Source organism: Nerophis lumbriciformis, linkage group LG07 (genome assembly GCF_033978685.3).
Source record: "Nerophis lumbriciformis linkage group LG07, RoL_Nlum_v2.1, whole genome shotgun sequence".
NCBI lineage: Eukaryota > Metazoa > Chordata > Actinopteri > Syngnathiformes > Syngnathidae > Nerophis > Nerophis lumbriciformis.
Genome location: NC_084554.2, coordinates 37,841,524 through 37,860,899, shown reverse-complemented (window position 1 = coordinate 37,860,899; position 19,376 = coordinate 37,841,524). Strand labels below are relative to the sequence as shown.

The 19,376-nt window shown below is 37.0% G+C and overlaps 1 protein-coding gene across 2 annotated transcripts in view; it reads left to right on the top strand.

Moving 5' to 3' along the window:
* Positions 1 to 19,376, top strand: part of LOC133609547 (F-box/LRR-repeat protein 7-like) — a 75,822-nt gene that overhangs the window by 18,394 nt on the left and 38,052 nt on the right. Inside the window, exon 1 of one of the 2 annotated variants that reach the window (XM_061965216.1) lies at positions 2,524 to 2,849. The exons of the other annotated variant lie outside the window; for it this stretch is intronic. Within the exon in view, the coding sequence (XP_061821200.1) occupies positions 2,813 to 2,849 (37 nt within the window). The 5' untranslated portion in view covers positions 2,524 to 2,812. Of the gene's footprint in view, positions 1 to 2,523; positions 2,850 to 19,376 lie in introns of those variants that run through there. 2 annotated transcript variants of the gene reach the window in all.

The window sequence follows — 19,376 nt, the reverse complement described above, 5'->3', positions numbered from 1 at the left end:
TCAATGCTATGTTATAGCTGCTTGATCATCGAGTGAAGAAGAAAAACGGATGTGACGTCATATGCAATCCACCTATTTTGACTCATCATACGAACCCCAACCGATCATCATGGATTTTCTCCGTATGTATGGATGTTCTCATACATCTAGGTCATTATATTTTTCCATATTTTTTTTTTTACACCTGGATTGCCACTCCATTTTCTTTCTTTGTAGCTTGTAGCTTTGATGTAAGCTACTCTGCTACAATGGCCCAAAAGTAACTAGGCTAAAGTAAAAGCTACTCATTAAAAAAGTAGCTGAGCTATCTCCAAACCATTGGACATAACGTTAAGTTACGTAGCTTGTTACTGCCCATCACTGCATCTTCATTACAAGTTAGTTGTCTCTCGCCACATAGCGCTTCAAATAATGCAGCATCAACACATTGTTTTTTCCCCCCAGCATATTCTGAAATGTTTTGGTCTCAAATTTAGCATTTTAAAAACATAAATACACTAAAAATAATGATACAGTAGTATTAGCCATTAGAAGGGACCGTGTTGTTCAGTATCGTAGCCACTGATTGGCTCAACCTCAGGAAGCATTACGGCTGTATATTGGATTAAAGGAGTGTAAAGGTGACTAGAGGGTGTTATTTCATGTCCAGAGGGATCTTATAACGTTGAAAAACATATTTAGGATGTAAACAGTTTTTTTTAATGCTCGGGCTGTGAAAATATTTGATTTATACATCAATCATTCCTACTTTGCGAAAATTCCTTAAGATTAAGATTGGTTTCAAATTTCAAAGGGGACAATGCAATTTCATAAAAGACATGACTACACATGGTTAAAAAAGCCGGAATTAGCCAGAAGGCTAGTTTTCATCTGTAGTCCCCTTGCCGTGATGTAAAAAAGGCAGTAAAATTACAATTTCAAAGAAAAAGAAAATAAAAAGAAAGAAAAAGCACACAATACATATACGATATAATAAAAAATAAAATACAACATAACATTTATCTTAGCATCAAAACAGGCGGATAAATGCAAGCTGACAGTTTGCTTGTGAAGACAAATTGCAGGAAAACTTAAGCAACATTAACGCTGTTGAGTGATAAGCTTAACCTATTACTATAACAATCTACAAGGTTGATATAGTTGGCTTCTCTTTCTTCCCCTCCATTTATCTGCTTTCTTTTGTATTTCAAGTTATCATTACATGTAATGTTGCATCTGAACAATTGTATTGTTGATAATAGAGGTCATTGTTATTATTCATTATCAATAGTGCTATTTCTATTGGTATTTGTATTGCTCCATTTGTAGTGTAATAATGCTCATTGTCATTTCTGTATTATTTTTATTTCACTAACTGCTTCTTTGCTATCACTTTTACTATCATATTTGTACATATCCTATTTGCTGATGTTGTTCTATTGTTGTTGTTATTGCTGTCTCTTTGTCTTATCCCCCTCTTGTCCCCACAATTTACCCCCGTCTTAATTTTTTTCCTCTTTCTATCCCGGCTGCACCAGATAATAATATAATTCCATTTAAATAAAGTCAAATACAAATAACACAACGAGAGAAGTATCCCACACTTCTCTTTTGTAAAGTAAATTTGTACAGCTGATATGGGCATCTACATCAACTCAATCATCAATCAATCAATGTTTATTTATATAGCCCTAAATCACCAGTGTCTCAAAGGGCTGCACAAGCCACAACGACATCCTCGGTACAGAGCCCACATAAGGGCAAGGAAAAACTCACCCCAGTGGGTGGTATTTGTAAATACTATATTCAAATATCACCACAACGCTCTGCTACTACACTTATACTGAATACCGTATTACTGTAGTACATCAACTATATGATTTGCCTGAGAAGCTGGACAGGACCAAAAAAAAAAAAAAGTGATACGCGTGCCCCCCCGAATGTTTACAATTGTATTATCAAATATTTAAAAAAATAAAATGATTTTGTAAAGCAATATTATTTAAGCAACAAAAGTAAACAAAAACAAAAGCTATTTTTGTCTCTTGTTAAAATCCTTGTTTTTCCCCACCATTGCCCTGATTGTGTTCTAATATACTGTACTGTATCAACTATATAACAAAATATTTGTGAAAATCTCGATCTGATACCCAGCTGGTGGTATCGACGAAATTGACATTTGGATCGAACCACTCACCACTACTATACAGTTGATTTATCCACTTTAATTATAGGCACATTTCCCCTGCACGGCGCCATCTGCAGGATTTGTCATGACACTGCACTCACCGCCAATCTATTTCGATCGCTTTGAAATGCAAACGAGCACTTTGCGCCGTAGCGGGCTTCTTTGTAATTATGATGTTCCTCTATTGTTGCAAAAGCAAAGTACTGCTTTTTTTTTTCTCCTTTTTTTTTTTCTTTTTTTTTTCGCTTTCTCTTTTAGTGCTGCGGTCTCTTTAAATCCAGAAGAGCAGCAGCAAGTTTCTCTTCTCCTCGCGTCCTGCAGCAGCGCATTTGATTATTCAGACACTCAAACAGCTGCAGTGCACCTCCACTACTTTGTGCTGCCGACTTCCTTCTTTTATTCTGGAAGTGCGGAAGAAAGAGGGATAACAGCATAAATTAAGATGTAGAAGAAGAACAATAAACCAGGATGTAAATGTCTTGCACCGCTGGAAGAAGAAGAGAGTCCTCCTCTCGTCCACATCTGGATTAACTATTTGGACTCTCGCTTCTGCTTCGGATTTGGACTCCTTCTTTTTTTTTTTTTTTTTTTTTTTTTTGCTCCTTTTTTGGGTCGAGTTTCGTGCTCGACTATGTGTCGGTTCAAATGGGAGCAAACAACGGAAAACTGTATGGAAGTGAGGGTGAGTGCTGCTGATTATAACCACTTTTTTTTTTTTTTTAATCAACACTCACCGCCTGACAAATACTTTTTCTTAAGTTATCTTGCCAACTTTAAAAACAAAACAAAAGAAAAAACATCTTAAATGAGTCACTATTAGAAATCTTAACATTATCTTTTCGTCAGGAATTATCTCTGGGATTGATCAAAAAGGCAGGCTAGAAGGCACATGTGACAGCTTTCCCTGCTTCCACAGACGTGCTATGCATTCTAAAGTCCAACTGGGTTATGTTTTTAGTGTAACATCATTAAAACCTGCATGGGTGATGTCAGAAATGGAGCTACTGTCAGGGCCGTAACTAGGATTTGACAAACCCCAAGGTCAAAAATTGGTTAGGCAGCACGGTGGTACAGGGGTTAGTTAGCATGTGCCTCACAATACAAAGGGTTCGAACCCCGGGCAGTTTGCATGTTCTCCCCGTGACTGGGTTCCCTCCGGGTACTCATCACACCTCCAAAGACCCGGGGATAGGTTAATTGGCAACGCTAAATTGACCCTACTGTGTTAATGTTGTCTGTCTATCTGTGCTGGCCCTGCGATGAGGTGGCGACTTGTCCAGGGTGTACCCCGCCTTCCGCCCAAATGCAGCCGAGATAGGATCCAGCACCGTGACCCCGAAAGGGACAAGCGGTACAAAATGGATGGCTGGATGGAAAAATGTGGTTATCCAAGAGAAGCTTTGAATCCCAGCACCATATGGATAATAATAGCTTTCATTGAGGTAATTATCACGTGTTTTATTATGGAACATATTTGACAATCAGTCCATTTTTTTATTAATATGATGAAGTTTTGCGTATTAATTTATATTAACATCTTTGAAACATAAATTTAAAAACCATACCGAAGTGTCTTATGCGACCGGGAGTCAAACCCAAGACCTGCTATTCAAAGATGACGCCCACCGAAGGTGGAAAATGTGTCTTCATATTATAATCAGTAGGCAGCACTGTGGAACAGGGGTTAGTGCATGTGCCTCACAATACGAAGGTCCTGGGTTCGATCGCCGGGCTCTTTCACCAAAAATTATTCCTGGGCGTGGTCACCGCTGCTGCTCACTGCTCCCCTCACCTCCCAGGGGGGGTGAACAAGGGGATGGATCAAATGCAGAGGTTAATTTCACCACACCTAAAGTGTGTGTGACAATCATTGGTACTTTTACTTTTTTTTAAAACTTTCTGCGTGGGTTCCCTCCGGTACTCCGGGGATATGTTCATTGGCAACACTAAATTGGCCCTAGTGGGTGAATGTGAGTGTGAATTAGGGCTGCAACTAACAACTAATTTGATAATCGATTAATCGATTAATATTCGGATGAAAGAGACAAACTACATTTCTATCCTTTCCAGTATTTTATTGAAAAAAAAAACAGCATACTGGCACCATACTTATTTTGATTATTGTTTCTCAGCTGTTTGTATATGTTGCAGTTTATAAATAAAGGTTTGTAAATTAAAAAAAAAAAAAAGTAGCCTCTGCGCATGCGCATAGCATAGATCCAACGTATTGATGACTAAATTAATCGCCAACTATTTTTATAATCGATTTTAATCGATTTAATCGATTAGTTGTTGCAGCCCTAGTGTGAATGTTGTCTGTCTATCAGTGTTGGCCCTGCGACTTGTCCGGGCTACAGCCCCCCCCTGCGAACCCAAAATGGACAAGCGGTAAAAAATGGATGGAGGGAGGGATTCTAATCAGTGACAGATAAAGACGTGGCCAGGAATAAGTTTGGGGTAAAATGTTATATGAAGCGCCTTGTCATAATTTACACTTGAATGTGCTTCTTCACGCAAAACGGGGCCCCCACTCATCGTGAAGCCCTACGCAGAGCGCGTGTTCTGCACTTAGGGCGGGGCGGCACCTGACTGACACGACAGCGGTATTATACCGACTCGAGGTGGGGAAAACAATAGATTTTGAAATGCATCGCAATTCGGACAAGGACAGTTATAGAATCGATTTTTAAACGTCAAAAATCGATAATCCATTTATTTATTGTAAATAGGGATGATAATGGCTTTTTTGCCGATATCCGATATTTCGATATTGTCCAACTCTTAATTACCGATACCGATATCAACCGATACCCATATATGCAGTCGTGGAATTAACACATTATATTATGCCTAATTTGGACAACCAGGTATGATGAAGATAAGGTTCTTTAAAAAAATAAAAATAAAAAAATAAAAAATAAGAAAAAATAAATTAAAAACATTTTCTTGAACAAAAAAGAAAGTAAAACAATATAAAAACAGTTACATTGAAACTAGTAATTAATGAAAAATTAACTGTTAAAGGTTAGTACTATTAGTGGACCAGCAGCACGCACAATCATGTGTGCTTAGGGACTGTATCCCTTGCAGACTGTATTGATATATATTGATATATAATGTAGGAACCAGAATATTAATAACAGAAAGAAACAACCCTTTTGTGTGAATGAGGGTGCACTAATTGTAAGTGTATCTTGTGTTTTTTATGTTGATTTAATAAAAAAACAAAAACAAAAAAACAACAACGATACCGATAATAAAAAAAACGATACCGATAATTTCCGAAATTACATTTTAAAGCATTTATCGGCCGATAATATCATCTCTAATTGTAAACAAAGTTTCTTATTTCAAATGCACTGTTTTTTAAAGTTGCTTTTTAGTGAAATGAAAAAGAATGTAAAACTGCATCAATATACATAAATTAAAGATGCATCAATTTTTAATCAAATCGTACCTCCTGAATCGTAATCGTAATCGAATCGTGAGGTGGCCAAAGATTCCCACTTCTAATACCGACAGTGTTGCACATCAATTTCATTAGGAGTTATGTCAGTATTATTTATTGTTAATAAGGAGTTATGTCAGTATTATTTATTGTTAATAAGGGTGTGGGAAAAAAACGATTCGAATTCTAATCGCGATTCTCTCGTTGTGCGATTCAGAATCGATTCTCATTTAAAAAAAATCTATTTATTTTATTATTTTTTTTAAATTTTAAATCCTTTTTTATTTTTTTATTTTTATTTTTTTAAATTAATCAATCCAACAAAACATAAATGTGTTTTTTTTTAAAACATTCATTTATTTATACTTCTGGGTCTCATTTGCAAGTACTTTACTGTACTATATTACATAGTAGGGGTGTGGGAAAAAATCGATTTGAATTCGAATCGCGATTCTCACGTTGTGCGATTCAGAATCGATTCTCATTTTTTTTAAATGAAAATTAAATTGATTGTTTTTTATTTTTTATTTTTTTAATTAATCAATCCAACAAAACAATACACAGTAATACCATAACAATGCAATCCAATTCCAAAACCAAACCCGACCCAGCAACACTCAGAACTGCAATAAACAGAGCAATTGAGAGGAGACACAAACACGACACAGAACAATCCAAAAGTAGTGAAACAAAAATGAATATCAACAAGTATCAATATTAGTTACAATTTCAACATAGCAGTGATTAAAAATCACTCATTGACATTATCATTAGACATTTATAAAAATAAAAATAATTGAACAATAGTGTCACAGTGGCTTTGTATCGAGAATCGTGTTGAATTGAAAAAAAAACAAAAACGATTTTGAATCGAATCGTGACCCCAAGAATCGATATTGAATCGAATCGTGGGACACCCAAAGATTCACAGCCCTAATTGTTAATGTTATGTTGACAGCACATTTCAGATCGGATTATATTTAAAGTAAAAGTGTACTTCATTGCGTTACGTTGTTGAAGTCGTTGCGAGCTGTGCATGACCAAAGATCGTATATTGTGAGAGGATGATCTACCGCATGGTGTTGTACACTGTGCTACACAAAGTACATTTGCAGTCAGTCATATCATTTTCTTCTTGTCACTTAAAAAAACACATGAGGACATGACCTTGGTGTCCTCAATGGTAGTTACAGTAGTCCATTTTAAGGCATAAGTGATAATAACACCTAGTTATTGCACTTTAATGTAACTTTTCCAGACTTTCCTTCGTCAAAACTTTCATTAGCACCAACTTGTGTGCAGAAAATATTCAATTTATGCAGTTTGCTCGGTTAAAATGGATAATAAATCTGACACGTTGGATTGATTTTTCAACTTTTAAAGTCCAACTGGGATGTTTTTAGTGTTTAAATAAATGCAAATCCAATACAGCAGCAACATCCATGGTTTAAAACCCACACAATGAACATACAGTAAGTGTTCCATAAATGCAGCTACAGTAATCCATTTATGTCCCTGTAAGTAAGGTATGTTAGGCAGAATCTGCTAATAAGACTAATTATTGCACTTTAATGTAATTTTTCCAGCTGTAAAATGACCTCCCTAAGTCAAAACTTTGATTAGCAACAACTTTAATACATACATCATTCAATTTATGCCGTTTTCTCCAGTAAAATGTACCATAAATCTCACATGTTTGACTGTTTTCCTGCGTTAATGTGTTTTCATAATTGCAAATCCAGCATAGGAGCAACTATAAGATTTAAAAAACCTACATAAAGAACATAAGTGTGCCATTAATGGACCGACTGTAGTCCATTAAGGTACAATAAAGCCTAACTATTGCACTTGAATGTAACTTTTTGGCTCTGAAAAGAACTCTCTAAGTCAAAACATTAATTATCACCAACATTTATGCAGAAAATATTCAATTTTTGCCGTTTGCTCCATTAAAATTGATAAAAGAAAATGCTCACTATCTCACTAGTTTGACTGTTTTTTTTTTTTTACTTTTAAAAGTCCAACTGGGTTATGGTTTAGTGTTTTAATAAATGCAAATCCAATATCACAGCAAAATGTAATATTTAAAGCCTACACAATAAACATAAGCGTGTCCTTTAAAGTACAATCTGCTATAATGATACTAATTATTGCACTTTAATGTATTTTTTCAGCTCTAAAGAGCTCCCGAAGTCAAAACCTTAGTACTTTTGTGAAAAAAATATTCCATTTATGCTGTTTGCTCCATTAAAATGGATCAAAAATGCACCCCATTTCACATTTTTGACTGCTTCTCCTACTTTAAGATATCTTTAGTGTTTTAATAATTGCAAATCTAATATCACCGATTAAAACCTACATAATAAACATTACTGTGCCAGAAATGGTGCTATATTCGTCCATTTTGAAGGTACAGTCTGATAACAAAGACTAATTATCACACTTTTTTATGTACCTTTCCTAGTTCTAAAAATACATCTCTAAGTCCAAACTTTAAATTGTAAAGCTTAGCAACAACTTTTATGTAGAAAATCTTTAATTTATGCAGTTTGTGCCATCCAAAGTGAAGAAAAAAAACACGTTTGACAGTTTTTTCTACTTTAAAAATCTGTGTTTAGTGTTTTGATAAATGCAAATCCAACCTAGCAGCAAAACATTACATTACATTAAAACCAACACAATGAGCATAACTGTGTAATTTCTGTCCCTTAGGGTACAATGTGACAATAAAGACAACATATTGCACTTTCTTACTTTGAAAATCGTATTCTGCATCCCAAAGTCACACAAGAATGTTTTTATTGCTGACAAAATAAACACCACACTCTGCCAGGAATGCAGTTACAGTCGCCTATTTTTGTCCCTTAAGGTGCAAATGGCACCCCCAGTGACAAGAATAGTACCCCTAAAACCATATTGGACCAAAAATACAAAAAAGTAATCTGTCTGGAGCCGCACAAAAATAAAAGACTTGTATAAGTGTTATAATGATGGCAACACATGATGTAAGTGGCTAAATTAGCCTACCGTACTATCAAAATGAGTATGTGTCGCAGGCTGACGCAAATCTTAGCTGACAGAAATGTTCAAAAGTGTAATATTTATTCTACACATTTTTACAACATTGGAAAACATTAGTAAAACTTCTGAGAGGGTGAGATAACTCAGCACTCACCTTAGAATGGCCAAAGGTATAAATGTGTACGTCCACGTTAAAGGAAACGGCAGGCCGCCTTCTTCTAATGGATTTATTACAATCTTTGCAAGCTGGCTAAGGTTTGCTGTGGTCTGGAACAACATGGCACTATCAGAAATGCAGCCAATATACACATACAGATAATGTGTCATGAAACATGGAAACATGGAAAAATTAACTAAATACACCGATGACATAAGTAAAATAAATTAAATGAGCTCAAATATACCTACAAACGAGGCATAATGACGCAATATGTACGTACAGCTAGCCTAAATAGCATGCTAGCATTGATTAGCTTGCAGTCATGCAGTGACCAAATATGCCTGATTAGCACTCCAACAAGTCAATAACATCAACAAAGCTCACCTTTGTGCATTCACGCACAGTATAAAACGTTTGGTGGACAAAATGAGACAAAGAAGGAGTGGCATAAAACACGTCTTTCTGTGGCAGCGTGGGTGAACGTTGTACATGTAAACAAAACTGTTGAGTCTTCAGTCACAGTCCACATAACGGTGAGTTCAAGGGCCACTGAAATCAGTAGGACAAAATGGTGCTCGCCAAATACTCTCATCGGTGAAGTTTGTCCTCCTACCGAAACCATATTACAACAAAAAATATATTTTTCACCCCATTTTTTTTCCATTTCCATACATTTTTGAAAAAGCTCCATGGAGCCACCAGGGCGCCGCTCAAGACCCGTATGTGGCTCTAGAGCCGCGGGTTGCTGACCACCGCCCTAAAAGGACAATAAAGTACGTAAAATACTCAGATGCACAGAAAATGTTGCATGTTTGAGGACATAAGGTTGTATTTTGGCTGTGAGAATCCTGTGTGTGACTGATGCATCGGAGTGGGACTATCCAGGACTAGCTGCAGTGTGCTCAAACAACCACATAGGTTGCATCTGTCAGCAGATAGTACTGCATCATCTCTTTCGCTTTCGGAGTTATCAGGTCAGTAGTGCATTCTTCACTCCCGAGAGTGCGGGATGAGGCACAATCCAACCCAGACCTGCTGTATTGCAGTGCTTTGTAGCGTTAGCTGTCTTAAAAGACACAAACGTTGCTGAGAAAGATACAAACAACACACAGAAAAGCAGAAAGTGACATCATATGTCACGGAGAGTCCACCGTCCTAAAGTCTTAGAGGAGGCGGGGTCAGAGGCCGAGTGTTTGGCTGACTGACTCACTCGGATCTTGATAAGAAACAATTCCTGACATTTTTTCTGCTCCAGCGCTGCTGCACAAATGTCGAAGAGAAATGTACAGTAATAACCAGGATAAATGACGCCTTTTTAATTTCTTTTTTTTTTTTAGAGCTGCTTTGGTTTGGTGGCAGATTGACTTGCAGGGAAACTGCTTCACCTTAATGGAATGCGGACAAAATCCAGGGAGAGAACGCCTTTTCGATGTTATGATAACCGAAGTCCGCATCGCTGATAAAATCTCCTTACTTGGAATGTGAAGACTCTCACCTTTTTTTTTTAAACTACCTAAACGAAGACTCCCAAAATCTCAGGGCTGCGTTATTTCTGTCTGCAGAGCTGAAATGTTTGGATGAATAACATTCCAGCGTGATCCCGTCCTAAGTCAATAAGATTGGAAGTTTAAAATAACAGGACAGGAGAGGACTCGGCGAGCCAAGTGGACCTGCTGCTCGAGGGTCCTCAGGGACCTCCGCCGGGTCCGCTTTAGCTCGAGGGTTTGACTTTTCCAGGCAAAGTTGCGGCTTTTCAGGATCCGCGCAGACCCAAGCCATAGAACCACATGTCAACAAGCGTAATAAAACAAATGCGGCGCAGCAGTTTGGCCGCCGCGCAAGTCTAAAAAGGAGCTGCTTCCAGAATAGACGCATGACGACGACAACGTCATTGCCGCTGCTCCATAATGATCATGATTGCAAAACTACAAAGTGCGGTTCCCACGGTAATGGCTGGCTGGCTGTATAGAGAGACTAAGGTTGGTAGCAAACATGGCGCCCTGTAGTCACACTTTTGACCAACCAGAGGGCCAAAGGATCTACTAAATGATTGGTCAAAAGCCCCTCGGGGTGCCATGTTTGCTACCAACTTGGAAACTGAGTTGGCCAGTCATTCTCTACATCACAGCATATCATAGCAATCCCAGCATATAATGCAACTATCTCTCCTCGTGGCTGTTAGCAGTATAAGGATGACTTCGTACCTGCACTCCCGTATACATGACAATGAAAAATCATTTGGGGGCTCTGCTCGGATTTCTCTTACTATCCTCTCATCCATCCATCCATTTTTACCGCTTGTCCCTCTCGGGGTTACGGGGGGTGCTGGAGCCTATCTCAGCTGCATGTTCTTTTATTTCTGGAAAGTTTCCAAATGCGAATGTTGACATGTGTGCATAGCAATTAGGGAAATACTTGTTTGGGCACCTAACGATTCGATCCGATTCCGATTCCTAGGGTGACGATTTGCTTTAGAATCGATTCTCGATTGAAACCGATTCTTGCAATGTTTTGTTTAGCATAACAGTTGTAATTAAACAATTAAACTTGTTAAAGCAAGTTACAGGATAGAAAACCTCCTTCTAGTTGCATGGAAATGGCCAAAAATGTATTTTAAAATTGATACAATTTTTAAAAAAAATTCTTACATTTTTTTTTTTTAATACATTTTTGAATCGATTTAGAATCGGGATGAATAACAATCGCAATTCAAATGTGAATCGATTTTTGGTGCACCCCTATCAGTACCAAAGTTCAAATTAAATACTATAATTAGGGATATGCCGATCGATCGGCCGCCAATCTGTATCGATTCCCGATTCAAACCGATTCTCGCAGTGTTTTGTTTGGCATAACAGTTCTAATGAAACTTTTTCAAAGCAGGTTACAGGTTAGAAAAGCTCCTTCTGGTTGCATAGAGATGGCCTAAAATGTATTTTTAAAAATGTATAAAATTTCTACAAATTTTTTAGTTAAAACATTTTTTAAATACATTTTTTAATATTATGAATTGATTTAGAATCGGGATGAATGACAATCCCGATTCAGATGTGAATCACATTTTTTTGTGTATTCCCTATAAGTACCAAAGTCCAAATGCCCATCCATCCATCTATTTTCTACCTCTTATTCCCTTTGGGGTCATTTTCGTGAAAAAGTATGTGATTGACATGGCTTTTAAAGCCAATCACAAACGCCGATCCCCTCTGGCTGGCACTGTGTTTATTTTTAGTCCCCCGGCTAACAAGCGGCTAGTAGCTAATAATGTATCGCCATACACAGTATGGAGCCGCTCCTCCGAAGCTAATAATAATCACCTCCATTACAGCAAATTAACTTCATTTCTTAGTTTCTTAAGTACCATCATCACTGGAGGACGAGGCTAAACATGTTACACATTGAGAGAACAAGCCAAGCGCAAGCATGCTAATAGCTAAGCTACCTACTAAGCTAGCTTTAAAGAATACTAAGAAATAAGTGTTAAGTAAAGTTTACGAAGTGTAGATTGAAGCATGTTACAGCAGAAAGTAAGAATGAAAATTAATAAGATTTAGATATCGAGTTAGATCATGTTGATACCAAGGCTAGTATCCGTATATTATCGATACTAGCATGATTATGTCTACAATATATTTTTATTTTCTCAAAATTGTTTTTGTTAATGTTTACAGACTCAGGCAATAATTCCTTTGAACTGAGGAGGACATAGAGGGCAAAAACCAAAGGATTCAGAATAATAGTTTATAGTAGTTTTTACTTTTTGTTCAAACAATTATATGTAATAAAAGAGAATAAGGAACTAGTTTAAATATTGTTGATATTGTTAAACTCTCATTAGCCATGAGCTCTTACCGTAAATACATGATAAATGTCACAGTTAATATATGTGATCAGGATTGGTATTGGCCGATCACACTTATGGATGATGGATGAACACTTTTTTTTCACAGACAATTATGAAATTTAGAGTCTTTATTTTCAAACTATAGTACACAAATCTATTACGGTATATACCTATAAGTACCAGTAGAGTGGAAAAACAAGCTTCCTCTTTGTTGAAGCTATTATCATATATGTCTGATTTATGACACCAAAAGACTTCCAAAGTTTGTGAATAAATAGATATGATCGAAATAGTAACAATCTCACAGAGATTCACAAGCCATTTTGAGAGATAAGGAGGAAGCCAGTCACGTAGTCCGTGACATAGCGTTAGGAACCACAGATCCCTTCCCCATCAACAAAAATGCCAATCAAGCAGATTTTGTGAGAGCCAACAACAATTACTTTGAGAAAATTATGATCCAGGACCTTACATTTTTGAGCCCGGACATAAAGAGGATGAGCAATAGGTTTTAGTACCCGAATGCTACCCGGATGCAGCTTTATTGAAACAGTGTAGCATCATGTAGCATTATTGCTAGGTGCTAAACGTACAAACTAACCATAATAAACCATAATAAAACAAACACTTACTGTAATATTTCCACTCTTGCTGGGATGTCGACCGACGGGACGCTCACATAATTCCGTTTGCCGTATTTTTCGGACTATAAGTCGCAGTTTTTTTCATAGTTTGGCCGGGGGTGCGACTTATACTCAGGAGCGACTTATGTGTGAAATTATTAACACATTAGCGTAAAATATCAAATAATATTATTTAGCTCATTCACGTAAGAGACTAGACGTATAAGATTTCATGGGATTTAGCTATTAGGAGTGACAGATTGTTTGGTAAACATATAGCATGTTCTATATGTTATAGTTATTTGAATGACTCTTACCATAATATGTTACGTTAACATACCAGGCACGTTCTCAGTTGGTTATTTATGCCTCATATAACGTACACTTATTCAGCCTGTTGTTCACTATTCTTTATTTATTTTAAATTGCCTTTCAAATGTCTATTCTTGGTGTTGGGTTTTATCAAATAAATTTCCCCCAAAAATGCGACTTATATATGTTTTTTTCCTTCTTTATTATGCATTTTCGGCCGGTGCGACTTATACTCCGGAGCGACTTATACTCCGAAAAATACGGTACATGAAAAGTTTATCGCAATCCTCACAAACGGTTAAAAAAAATTGCCGCAACTAGCGTCTTTTTCCACCTTGGGGATGTGGAAGTCGGTCCATGGCCACATTTGTGTACTACCAGGTGAGAGATGAATGAATTGTAATCTCGAATTTACTTTTAGCAAGTTGGAGACGAAGCAGAACCTTAGTGTGTCAACAATAGCAGCGTAAGCTAACATTAGCTAAATAGACTATCTGCATTGGTGCTTATACCAACAGTTTTCACTCATATTTGGTTAATTTTCAGGTTATGACATGTAAATGGAGGATTGTTATGATCTTAAGAGAGTACCCTTGATCTGTTGACTCAATTGTTTGGTATTTATTTACGATTTCGAAAGCATAAAAAAAGCCAAGCATATATGTTCTTATCTTAAATAAGGATTGTGAATGATAAACAGCTCATCTCTTTCCAATTTTAGCATATTTCCAGTACGACTGATCTGATAATATGGTCGGAGTGCAGAAGCTTTACTATTGTAATGTCAATCTCCGAAAATAGCCGGATATATTCGGAGCAGAATATTCAAAATGGCTGACTAAATTTGTAGCATTTTGTGACATTTTGGAAGGTATTTTCACTTACTTTGCAGATTGTAAATAAAATTATAATATATATAAATAAATATATATATATTTATATATAAAAAAATACAAAATAAATAAATAAATAAATAAATAAATACTGTAATATTGTACATGGTAATTGGGATTTGTTATACATTGTATATATTATATAAAAATATAATATAATATAATAATATATCAGTATATTTTATATACTGTATACCGGTATATAATATGTAAATATTACATATATGTTATATTTTATATTGCTACTATGGTACATTTTTTGTCTACATAATACCTGCATTATCCTTTCCATCCTTACCCTTTCCATCCTTTGAAACTGAGCAACTGTGTGGAACAATTTCCCTTGTGGCTCAATAAAGTTTGTCTAAGTCTAAGTCTAAGGATATGGTTTAATGCAGTGGTTCTCAAATGGGGGTACGCGTACCCCTGGGGGTACTTGAAGGTATGCCAAGGGGTACGTGAGATTTTTAAAAAATATTCTAAAATAGCAACAATTCAAAAATCCTTTATAAATATAAATAAAAAACTATCTTTTTTCCACATAGTTCAAGAAAGACCACTACAAATGAGCAATATTTTGCACTGTTATACAATTTAATAAATCAGAAACTGATGACATAGTGCTGTATTTTACTTCTTTATCTCTTTTTTTCAACCAAAAATGCTTTGCTCTGATTAGGGGGTACTTGAATTAAAATTTTTTTTACAGGGGGTACATCACTGAAAAAAGGTTGAGAACTAATTAATACAATGAAACCCAAATAGGCATAGAAAGTCAACTTGTTTTTTCACTCTACTGCTACTTTGAGTAAGATTGTTCCTTTGTGTGAATCTTAATGCTCAACTCATACGCTCAACAATGTCGTTTTTAGTTACGAGGCTACTTACTGGTTCATGCAACTCACAGGGACTCAAACTGTGAAGGCATCTTTATCAAGATCTTCACTAAATATTAAAGGAGTATTCCTCGATTCAGGCAGCACCTCTATACAATGTTGTGCATGATTTTGTAGTTTGTGTCCTAATATGGTTTGAAAAAAAAACATGATAAAGCTCATCATCTCCACTATGTCACACTATTAAAAATGTCCACTTCTGCTTTCTGTCCGTTGTCCAGACATCTGTTTCCAAGTGTGACTCGGCAACCAATCAACCGTTCCGGTCTACGCATGCACCGTCCACATCAGATATTATATAAGCAGACGTCAGGAAGCAGGCGGATTCTCTCCGTGTATTTTTTTTTCTTTTCCGGAAAACAAGCGGCCTCGCACGAATCCGCAAGCCACAGAGCTTGCTCATTTGCTGAGACGGGCGGAGAAAAGTCGTATTAGAATAGTTGTCTCTCGGGGGGGGGGGGGGTTGCATCATTTGGTTGTTTTTTTTTCTTGCTTTGATATGAAAACAGCAAGTTTGAGTCACTGCTGGATTCAAGATGTTGCCGCTTGGTGACATCATCGTTGTGTATGTCTAGATTGAAATTATGCATCCTCATCTCCAAAACTAGTTTCGATAAGTCTTAAGTACAATCAGCCCGACTGACAACACACCGTTTTGTGTGTGTCTAAGAAGTGCTTATGTGTACTTTATCCTCTGCACTTCCATCCATCCATCCATCCATTTTCTACCGCTTGTCACTTTCGGGGTCGCGGGGGGTGCTGAAGCCTATCTCAGTGGCATTCAGGCGGAAGGCGGGGTACACCCTGGACAAGTCACCACATCATCGCAGGGCCAACACAGATAGAAACAATGTAAATATAAATAATTGGTTCCAGCCTTGTCAAAAGTCCATATTTTAGTGAAGGTTTGTACACTTTGAACACAATATAAAGTGCTATATAATACTGTATACCAAATAAACATAGAGTGATGAATTAACTATCTCTTTATTAACATGCCAAAACAACAACAACAAGCTGCTGTCCTCTTTATACGCTGCTCTACCAACACGTGCACCCGCGTTGGTGCCCTCCAAACGATCAGAAATCACAAAAATCTTTACTTTTAACAACAATATTGCTACAACAATAAACAACAATACCTTCTGTCTTTTCGGGACTCACATTGAGTTAGCAAAATGGACAAAACTTGTCAAAAGGCGAAAAAAACACAGAATAGGCACACACACAGAGGTCACTTTGGTGCCCTGACAAATGATCAGAAATCACAAAAATCCTTAAGTTTAACAACCATATTGCTACAATGATAAACAAAAATCCCTTTTGTCTTTTTCAGGACTCTTATTGAGTTCGCAAAATGGACAAAACTTGTCAAAAGGCAAAAAAACACACAATAGGCACACACAATGAAGTCTCTTTGGTGCCATCAAAACGATAAGAAATCACACAAATCCTTAACTTTAACAACAATCATATTGCTACAATGATAAACAAAAAAATATATTTGGTCTTTTTGGGACTCATATTGAGTTAGCGAAATGAATATCAATCAATCAATCAATGTTTATTTATATAGCCCTTAATCACAAGTGTCTCAAAGGGTTGCACAAGGGGAGACCGGTGCAATGGACGTCGAGTTGGTCTAGCATAAGACCCCATAAAACATGTCAAAAAGCGAAAAAACACAGAATAGGCACACACACTGAAGTCACTTTGGTGCCCTCACAAACGATCAGAAATCACAAAAATCCTAACTTTAACCATATTGCTACAATAATAAACACAAATCCCTTTGGTCTTTTTGGGACTCATATTGAGTTGGCAAAATGAATAAAACATGTCAAAAGGCGAAAAAACACAGACTAGGTACACATACTGACGTCACTTTGGTGCCCTCACAAACGATCAGAAATCACAAAAAGCCTAACTTTAATCATATTGCTACAATAATAAACACAAATCTCTTTTGTCTTTTTGGGACTCATATTGAGTTAGCAAAATGGACAAAACTTGTCAAAATGCACACACACTGAAGCACTGAGTAGTGACGAGTAGTGCGCTGCAATGCACAGCTTTCGACAGGGAGAAATGCTACGCCCTGCTTTTTGCTTGCACGAAATGAATGAAGCATTCGTACACAAAAACATGGTTGCACACGGAGGCATAATTGGCTCCATTTAAAATGTGTAAATCCAAATCAAATAGAGGGGTTTGAAAATCGAGGTTCCACTGTATGTCATGTCACATATGCAACATTAAGGAGTGGGACAGGAGGATACAAACGTTGGCATAGCATGGCTATGTCAGCTACATGCTAACATTTTACCATCAACATCATGCTAGGTTAGCAGTTTTGCTATGAATAAAACAACAAATCACTCAGTTTGAAGCTCCCACTATATAGTATAGTCTACTTTATTTTATTTTAAGACATGTTGCGAAGCCTATGGACAAACTTAGAGCCCTGAACATAATTTTATTTTGAATGGCCCTCTTTTTTCCCCCACACTTATTTATTTAGAAACACCTTTTATACTTTTTCAATCAAACTTAAACTTCATTTGATGCATGATATGTACAAAAAAAAAAAAAATCATGAAAAATAAATTTGTCAATTATGTATTGTTTGTGCAAAATTTAAATCGTCATTATTAAAATTAGAGAAGTCCCGATCAACATTTTTGGCCTATGATCCAGAGCCGATTTTTTGGCTTCAGATCCAGGTATTGTTACAAATCAAATGATGTACTGTGTAACATTTTTGGTATTGAATGCTACATTTTCTTTTAACAAAATAAAGTGGCTAGTACAGAATAAGTAAACAAAAGCAAAAACTACTATTGGCTCTGATTTCAATCTTAAGGATTTTGCCCTCAAAGCCAGACTTACTCCCCGAGGTTGTAAACAATAACAAAAAGCACCAACACATGTATTTTGTAATAAGAACAACAAAAAGAAAAACATCAATCTAATCACTTTAGTATCGTTTATATACTGATACTATACTAGATATCAATAGTATCGACGTCTGGATCGATCACTCCTATTTGACATTGAAGTTTATTAGCTTCTTGTGTCCTCATTAGCATGCTTAGCCCTTCCTCTTCCTCTCGTCCTCCAGTGATAATGGTACGTGGATGAAACTTAGGTTTATTTTTCACCATGCTGGTGAGGATTCGTATTTTAGAAGCCGTTTCGCACTGTGGATAGACGACGCGCCAGTTGCAGCTTGCTCTCAAATGTGAGCCAGGAATTCCTGCATGCATGGAAATGTAATTGTGTGTTTTTGAAGGAATATTTCACGTGAGTACAGTCTTGAGTCACACAAAAACTGGGACACAGCTGCGGTAAAGATCGTCTGGGCTCGGCATCCTATGGTCGGGATCGGTCCATCTCCAATTGAAGCATACATTTGCATATCTCCCGGTCACACCCACCCACAATGTAAAGAACTGGGGAAATTTGCCATTTTAGTCATATCAGTGATGGAGCAGGAAAAGGCTAGGAATATGTTTGGGGTACGCTTTATTATTGATTGCCCTGTCATTCATTCATGACCATTTTACAAAACCCGTGAAGTGGCGTGCTGAGCAAAGAAGTGATTGATTTTCCCCACTTCTGGTGCTCATAAACCGGCTCTCGGGACGCGTCATTAAAAAAAATCCCTTTGCATAATAGGGGACCTTTCAAGGTTCTTGTTTGTGCACACAAGCTTGACTTTTTGGAATAAGCTCTCAGCCGACACCGCATTCTTTGTCTCAGGAAAGCCGCAGAGCTGCATTTATGATCCGCCGGAGGAATGGAATCCCATAAACAAGCAGGCAGACAGGCAGTCACCGAGGTGGACTCTCGTCCTCCATCTTAGCCCTGCAAGCTTAGCTGGTTGCTGTAAATCCAGCGGGACTCGATAGACCAGCACTTGTCATATTAAGCAGATTGATGGCTGTTGCCTTTGAAGGCCGAAACGGATCCAAGTTTCAATGTCGGTGACAAACTGCAGGTGTCATAGAAG